This window comes from Symsagittifera roscoffensis, chromosome 1, assembly GCF_963678635.1.
Source record: "Symsagittifera roscoffensis chromosome 1, txSymRosc1.1, whole genome shotgun sequence".
Taxonomy (NCBI): Eukaryota; Metazoa; Xenacoelomorpha; order Acoela; family Convolutidae; genus Symsagittifera; species Symsagittifera roscoffensis.
The window spans coordinates 70,114,877-70,124,064 of NC_087062.1; the positions used below are offsets into that span (position 1 = coordinate 70,114,877).

Consider the following 9,188-nt stretch of genomic DNA (forward strand, 5'->3'; position numbering starts at 1 on the left):
ATTGTATGATAACCATTTTCTTTTTCAAAAAAAATAAACGTAGTTATTTTTCATCACCAGACTGTTGTATATGGTTCAAATAGCCGGAGAAACTAGATTGATTTGGGCGGTTTTTGAGCGATTTCTTAAGCAAGATTTGAGCGGTTTGAGCGGTTTTTTCAAAAAAACCGCCCAAACCGCTCAAATCTTGCTGAAAAACCGCTCAAACCGCTCATATCTTGAGCGGTTTTTGAGCGGGATCTCGACCCGGGATGTCCCGTGTAGATATGTTTTGAACTGTTTGTAGCCTGTAGATATCGTGCACATAACCTCTTCTCTGAGTACATTTGTATATATCTAATGTAAATTCTATGGTGTTGATGATAAGTTCATTACTCGTAATTCTAAACCCTGTTGCCTGTGGGATGAAGGGAGAAAGAAGTATGAGTGTTATATGGCTACATTCATAAGTGTCAGATATAACTTTTTTATGCTTCGGGATATAAAATGCTTTGTGTTTTTGATTCGTTCAATTTGACCTTTATTCTTAATTAGATATCTGCCATGTTTGTGTATATTCCAAACCCATCGGACTCCGTGGAGCTTTTCTATGAATAGAAAAGAAACAGTTTTAATTTAATTCAGTCTCTTTCATTCTCTTAAACCCAGTTAGTAAGCCTTAGCATACCAGTGGCAATTGAATACTTCATTTGTTATGGTTGAACACTTTTCGAAACTGCATAGCTTGTTTGCGCAAAAATTACTTGGCTTGTTGGCACGAAATTGTTTCTAGTTTGTCTAAACTTACCCAAGAAGGTTTTCATTTTTATGTGTTTGCTGAACTTATAATTCCAACCGGATTTAGGTGAGTTGAGGTCACAGGGTTTTATTTGTCATCATTCTCTAACAGAATTTTCCTAACGATGGTTTTGAAGTTCAAAAGCAAAACCGACTACATTCGAAATGCGAGAAAATTGTTCGAAGAGCAGTGCAGTTCCAGCAAAACATGTCCTCTCTTTTTTCCGGATGTCGATGTGGCCAGGCGGCCAGAATCCGTCTACGATACAGTGCGTAATCGTGTATACCAAAAAGACGAAGTTGAGTCTTCCAATTTTGAAGTATATCAAGCTTTCAAAAGTTTGAAGCATAGTTTCATATTATTACATGGTCTCAATTACAACCACAATCAGTTTCATTTGTGGGACCCAGATTACGATCCAGAAGAGTGCGCCAAATCAGAAACTATTCCAAATTGTTCACTCGAGCACCGGTCAAAGTTAGTCAGCAATAACGATTTTCTGGTTTTCGGGCCCGATTATGTTGTTATCATTGATGTATATCCGTCCGTATTAGGCGCTGAAGGCAAAACCATTCAAGCTCAAAAAATTAACAAGAAGATATCGAATCAACGGAAATCGTTTGAATTGATTCGCAAAATAGCTTTGGCAGAGGAGTCAGAGAAAGGAGAGAAAAGCGACTTTAAAGTTTTCAGATACATTGCATTTCCGGTGTCTGAAGAAAACAGTGAAATTTCGGGAATAAATGAGCTGAGAAAAGAAGGAGAGAAGTTTGGAGTGATTACGAAAACGGATTTGGATGGGTTCGACTTCTGGTGGTCTGAAAAGATCCTCAGCTCAGCTCATGACCAGTGTGAAATAGTCAGAGGTGATGATAGGTTACAATAGGTGGTAACGTTGTGTATGATACTATCGAAAGGCTAAATAATCTCCTCAAATTTTAAATACTTTCAAGACAGAGCAAATCAAATAAGCCCTGTTTGGTGCTTTTAATTAGGACCGGCTCAATTTAAACTCTATTTAGAATAGTGGAGATTGTATAGAGTCAAGTGCGAACGATGATAGCTTAAGGAATAAGATTTCACTATTTTTTTTCTTGTTTGGCCACAACTTTTATAGATTGCTAAATAGATTTTTGAAGGTGATTACTTTCAGAAATAAAGCTCAATTCATTATGCAGGTAACTTCGTTTTGGTGCAACACACCCTTTTTGCCGTTTGGTGCATTAGAGATGACATAAGCGAACCCCAAACCAACATGATGCGAACAGCTCGACCAAATTTTAAGCGTGACCACGACGCTGTTGAAGCCGGTTTGAGATTAATTCCAAGTACCGTCAACTTGAACGGTCTTATGGAAGTTTTTATTGGACCGGTGTTCGGAAAGTCAGCTGTGGAAAAGTTGAAATCAAATATTGGAAACGAGCGCCCTTCACCCTCTGGTCACAAGGAGCAGATAGATCTTCAGTCAATTTTGAAAAGAATCATGTTCGAAGACAAGCAAGCGCTTTCTCTTTGGACAAAGTATAGAAGTATCAGGCGCCTCCAAAGCAAAAAAGAGTTGCAGAACAGCATCGACTATTTTCAAAACGGCAAAGAGTTGTTTGAAACGTTTTCTGTAGGCGATGGCTGTTTTGCTCAGATGTTCCCGACTTGTCCCAATCAACAATACATCGACCTTTACGAAATCACTGACCAAACGGACGTTACACCGCAAGTAAAGACTGATTTGCAAAAACAACAAGACTATGAGGCCGAGGTGAAAGTGTACCGAGCCCTTGAGAATGTAAGGGGTGAAAACGTGAGCGTGATTCACGGTTTGAAGTACTCTCATTACCAGTACAGGATGTTTGACGCTAATCACCAAGTGAGAGAATGCTCAAACAGAAAGCAACAGCCTAACTGTAAAAAAGGACTGCATTCGGATGAAGGAGAAAATGATTTTGTTGTGCTGGGACCAAACTACTTTGCACTGATTGAAGTCAAAAATGCGGAAAAGGAGGCATCGATAGCATCCATGAAAAATTTCGTGAAATCCGCATCAAAGCAGCTAGATAAGCTCATCCAAGTCATCGAAGGAATTGCGCATGCGACTATTAAAAACGAGACACTCGACAGCGGCTGCTCTGATTCGTCCGCGCATACGACCACCGCTCTACAATCAAACTCATTCAAAGTATTCCGTTTTGTTGCCTTCCCGCGCAATAATAACAGGCTAAATACTGCTGAGTTTGTGACAGAACAAGAAAATGTGCGGTGCATATTTGACTGCGATTTCGATAATTTTGCCGACTGGTGGAATCGAAATGCCTTGGAAAATCCACATGCGAAATCAGTTGATGTCCAAGGACACTTTGAAAAGGTGAAATATGTGTTATGGACATTATGGGCTACCAAAGATAAAACTTTTGACGGATCATCGATTGGCTTTAAGGTGGACTTGCTCAAAACAGACAAACTGTTGAAAGATAGTGAAATCACTTTCACAAGCAAGAACAGACAACTCTCTCCTAATGTTGCGAGAACAAGCGACATGGATTCTGCGGACGTAAACGGGATCAATGTTTTCCACGACATTCTAGGCATCAAATTTATAACCAAAAACCAGAAGGAAGCTTTCGAGAATCAATCGAAAAACTTGATCATCACTGGATGTGCGGGCTCTGGGAAAAGCCTGATGTTAATAGCTCGGTTTTTGCATCAAGCTTTGACAAGCAGTGACTTGAAAATGCTTCTTCTTGTTTTTAATCAGCTTAAGTTAGTCGAATACAAGAAATTTTTCGCTAGACTTAAGTTAAGTTGTGTGGATCTATCTGAAGTTGATTTTGACCCAAACTTGTGGCAAAGTAGAGTCGCTGTTATTCATTGTAACACGCAGTTAAAGAACTCAAAAACGCTTCATGCAATTCAGAGGGGAGAAGTGGTCATTTATGTAGACGATGCGCATGCTTCCGACATTGACTTTATGTCCTTGAAGTGCGCATGTATTGCAGTTGACTTCAACCAATGTCATCTGCCACTTGAGCAAACTCCACATAGCTGGACATCAATTGAAGATTTCGATCTCGTATCACTTACCCATAACTATCGCAGCACTTGGAATATAGTTTCAAACCTGACTAATCTGTCCAAGGCTGTTAAACAAAAGGATGCCCTTCAGCGCTACTTTGCGGAACATCCGCCTGAATTGTCGCATCATCCTAGCCACGGACATTTGATACATGGACCACAAACTGAAATTGACGTTATTCACTTTAAATCTCCGGTAAACAATACTGAACAGTTAACGGAAGTGTTGCAACTTTACATCAAAAAAATGCATCGTCATTTCCCTAAAACAACAAATCTCTCATCTAAATTTTTTATCATCGTTCCGGATGACTCTTTTCTGAGGCAAGTGGCACAAGAAATCAACAGCCTCCTTAACCGACATTTTTCTGTCATCGTCAATGCTTGGGAACAGAGCATCTACTCTACCGAGTTTACAGCCTGTTTTATATATCTAGTGTTTTCAAACATGGATACTAAAATGTTGAGATCTGTTTATAATGTAATTTCAAGAGCGCGGGCGTTTTGTCATATTATGGTGGTTTCAAACAAAAACACTGAGCACGAGGAGCTAAATGAGTTCCTGGGCTTATTCAAAGAAGCCAAAATCAACCATATCAGACAACCTGAAAACTCTGCCGATCAAAACCAGCTCGAACTCAGTCTGGATTGATGCTCCAGAATTGAAACTAAAAAATCTAATTTTTGTAACAATGGTATCTGAAAGAAGCTCTCACACAATTTATTAGATATATCTACTTATTGGTCTCATTTTTCAAAAGTTACAGTGATGATTTAAAGTATCCGGGCGAACCGCACAAAACTGATTTTAGATGAAAAAGATGAGGACAAAACATGCTTAGACTACCAACAGAAATAATATGGTGAAATTTGCTTTGAAAAATTCAGGCCAAAAACCTTACCCCTAAAATAAATGGATCAATTTTGATTTTTTCCCAAACAGCTGAGTCATTTACTGCCAAATTTCAACCAACGTGAGGCTCTCTAAAAGAGAATCATAGACAAAACAATATCTATAGAAAGATCAAGAGAGAGAGAGAGAGAGAGAGATAACAACGTGAAACTAAAAGGTGACTGACAAGTAGTCTTTTTGTGTTAGAATTCATAGCATTAGCTTAGAGGATTTTATCGACCTATCATGGTAGCAGGCATGAGTTATGCTAAGCAACAAGTAGACTGGCCACCAACAGTAAAACGAAATTGGAACAAAGATAGCAAAGAAGAATAATGCCATCGAGAAAGTATGATCCAAAAAAAAGAAACACCTGAACCCGACACCTACGAGGTACTATAAGACATTAAAGAGCAGTACAATTGCAATAGAGTAGCAGGGGGCTCATCAATCATAGTTACAAGATAACAAAGATCGAACCCTCAAGTGAGTGTGTGCAAAAAGAGCTCTATCAGCTATGAGATAGTGGATGACACAGAGAACGCAATAGTGAATGAAACAATGGGCCAAATCAAAGAACCCAAATTGACACAATAAACGCACAGGTTGAAGAAATGACAAGATACCTTCAGTATTTATCCAACAAAACCACATTATGGAAATACCACATTAACAGTGTTCTGCACCCATCAGTGTACAAAGAGTAAATAACGGGAAAGACATGCAAGTCCCGCTGCTAAAAACGATTTCCCTAGATGATTATGTCCGATGGAAAAGAAATAATGAGTATTGGAGAGTATGCGTACAGATTCAAGCATCACATAACATAATGAACCGAATCTAGAACCCAGAAGTAAAATGAGATAGCAGAGTCTATGACCGAAGATTTGACACATGATAGTGAAGAGGTAGACAATATCATACGAGTACTGGATGAATAACATACATGCTTTCAAACCATTTACAAAAATGTGACTGTGTTGTCAAAAAAGGAGAATATGTGAAAAACGTGAAGATGTATACTGGGACCGAAACATCAAAAAGATGAAGAAATATGGAAAAGAAATGTGGAAACTGGGAATGGTGATCCCGAACGCCATATACTGTGTGGCAATATTGACATGCTCCAATCTAGACGAAACTGCAAAGATGAACATAGAAAGTGTAGTCAAGAAGAACTCTGGAGTTGAACAAAGTGACCCGACTATTTTAGAACATACGATGAGACGACTCAAGGCCAAGTGAAAAATCTGCTGGCGGTGTTTACTACAATAGGGGATCTGAGAAAAGTCAAGGAGGAAGAGTAAGAATCAACAGGAGTACCTTTAAAAGCAACGGTCGTGGAATAGAGAGACACTTCGACATAGAATGCAGATAGTCCAAGCAGTGAAGAAGAAATTGGAGGGCTGCAACAATCAATCCTTTAGCTGACACATGAAGGACCAACAAAATAATGCAAACGAAAGTAGATATCAACAAACCAATTATAACTCTGAAGAATATGAAAAAGAGCAGAAGTCAAGATTTATCAAAACCTTATCAAATGATCAATAACATGAGCCCAGAGACGATAGAAAAGAAACAAGACCAAAATTTTAACTTGTGGGTATGAGAATGAACTTCAACTTTTAGAAGAAAAAAAACATAGAAAAAGTATGGTACGATAGAAATTAAAATTTATAATCGACTCAGAAGCAGCAAAAACACTGATATTAAAAAGATGCCATACAGATACTGAAAAATCATTCGATCCCTTTCAATGGAGGCAATTACGCAACTAAAAGCGAGATAGTGACGAGAGTTTCAGATTCAGTAGAGGAGATATTTTTGGCGTTTTAGTCATTCAAAAACACGCCCAAACAACTGAGTCAATCACTGCCATTTTTCTCTCAAAGTGTTCCTCTAACGTAGCTCAACAAAATTTAAGAAATGTATAAGTGTGAGAAAAATTATTAGACGACCGTGACCTTCAATACAGAACCATAGACAAAATAATGTCTACAGAAAAGAGAGGGAGAGAGATCATAACGTGAAAGGTTAATAAAACTGACATTTTTTTTTCTTAGAATCTATAGCATTAGCTTAGATTATTTTCAAAGAAAAAAAGCTGAAAAAAAGCTTATCAAAGAGCCTTGATATCAACAAAACCTGAGAGAGAAAAGAAGCACAACAACAGTACAACAAATCACCCTGTTTGTTAATGGACTTCAATTTTCTGGAAAAAAGACCACAAAAATGACTGATACGATAGAAATTCTAAAATTCTCAGATTCATAATCGACCCAAGGGCTGCAAAAACAGTGATATTTAGAAGATGCCTCACAGAGATGAAAAACCACTTGCTCCCATTCAATGCAGGGAATTAGAAAACCGAAAACATGAAGTAAGCAAAGTTTCAATTTCGCTAGAGAAGATCCAATCAAAGCCATATCTTTTATAGACTTACCAGTAACTGATTGTGACAATTTTCTCACCTTCCAATTATTTATCAGAGATGATGTTCTCTCATGTCTTATTGACAGTCGAGCTCTAGAGAAACTAGGCTCAGTGATAGTCATTGGATGGAACATTTAAAAAGGTAAGATTTGTCTTTTTCAATCTCTGGAGAAGAAACGGGACACGGAAAATCACGGACCGGCATATCAGATTATCTACACGTTCTTCTCATGGAAAATTGAAACACTTTTTGATAACTCACTAGTCAAGGAAAATCTATCTGGATTGGTTGAACAGTTCAGAAAGTTGTAATAATGAGTAGTTTTTGTGAAAACTATCATAGAGTAAACAGGAGCAACAAATTCACAGGCGTAAAGACTTTAACCTGAGCGTCTGACCGACAAAAAAAAGTCTAAAACAAGAGCAAAAATTACACATCTTACACATAGTGGATGAGTTCTCAAGACTGAATGTAGCATCATTACTTCCGTCAGAAGAATAAAAAGATGTTATGAATGCGGTAATTCCGCCGAGATAATCCCAAGATGACTTAGGGTGAAGGTATACTAATGATCTCATATTAGTAATGATTTCAACTTTTGGATGCAAAATCAATACAACAGCAGGATATTCACATTTTTTTAAAATTGGTAGTAGAAAAACATAACGAAAAACTCAAAAGCATCAAGTAAAAATGACCACATTTTGATGAAAAAGAATGAAGTTTTATTGGCAAATGCCATCAAGACCAAAAAAATAAAGCAAGACGTAAAATGTGCGTCTAGGGATGGTTTTGAGTAACCCACTTGCAATCACTATACAGGATCAAGAAAAATTTCCAAAACAATTTAAGACAATTCAAGAACACAAGACGTTGTTGAGTTAAAAAACATCAAAATACAAAACATTCTGTTAGAGAAGCCTGAAGTTAAAGCTGAAAACGAGGAAAAGTGGAAAAAGAAAAAATAAAAATTAATTTTCAGAAAGTTCAATAAGGTGATGTCATATGTTACAAAAGAAAAATTTATGAGAAAACATGTGGTTGGGCCCCGCAAAAGTAGTTATTTGCGACGGAGCAAATGTCATGATCAAGCATGGAAAAAAAACTTACACATGCACCTTTTACTAATGTCACATATGCAATAAGTCATTAAACATACGTCTTCAAGAGATAACCCATCAAAAACGGAACATATTATCTTATATTTACTGTCCTACACAATTGGAATTGGAACCTCAGTCAACAACAGTCCTTAGACAACATTCCCCAGAACTGGAAAAAGGAGTGTACTCAATTTTTTCAATGTCAATTGAGTGATGTAAGCAGAATGAATTATATTATAGAGGAAATTTCCGATGTGAGGTAATGATGTAATACATGGCGTAATAAAAACAACCTGAAAAACAACTGTCATTGAGGACAAAACAAAACAAGGAATAAGTGTCCATATAAATATAAACCGAATCAAGTTGAAGATTTAGTAGAAACAAAAACGATTGTGAAAAACGAAAAAAAAAATTAATGTTGTTGATTTGAAAAGTTATAAAAACATTGTAACTTCTACCGAAAAAATTGTGAAAAAAGAACGGAAACAAATACATCCAACTGTACCAGACTTACCAGTTTAATGAAAAACAAAGACTGATAGAAAGAATGCAAGTAGTGGATTGTAAGGAAAGAAGATTTAAAAAATATTAACGACGAGCAGCGAGCAAAACAGATGACAATAGAGGAGTTGCCTTTCTTCCGGTACTACAACATGCGAGAGTGAGAGATCAAACTGCAGACAATGATGACAACGCAGAGCAGAGAGAAATGACAGCAAACAGCCGAAAGAGAAGACAGAACAGCACAACACAAGACGTAGCCCAGAAAGATCAGCAAAAACGACCCACATGGCTAAACTTGATCAAGATATAGTCAGCACAGACCAATCTGAAACAACCGAGATGGATGCAGAATGGGTACCAGAAGCAGTTAGAAAAAAACTCGAAGAGTATTTACCGGCCAGAGAC

General features: G+C 37.5%; 1 protein-coding gene across 1 annotated transcript; it reads left to right on the plus strand.

Annotated features, from left to right (window-relative positions):
- The first annotated feature begins 896 nt into the window (after positions 1-896).
- On the plus strand, positions 897-4,585 carry LOC134856962 (uncharacterized). Its single transcript, XM_063873273.1, has 2 exons — positions 897-1,644; positions 1,957-4,585. The coding sequence occupies exons 1-2, from the start codon at positions 903-905 to the stop codon at positions 4,494-4,496; spliced, it is 3,282 nt and encodes a 1,093-aa protein (XP_063729343.1). The 5' UTR covers positions 897-902; the 3' UTR covers positions 4,497-4,585.
- The last annotated feature ends 4,603 nt before the right edge of the window (positions 4,586-9,188 follow it).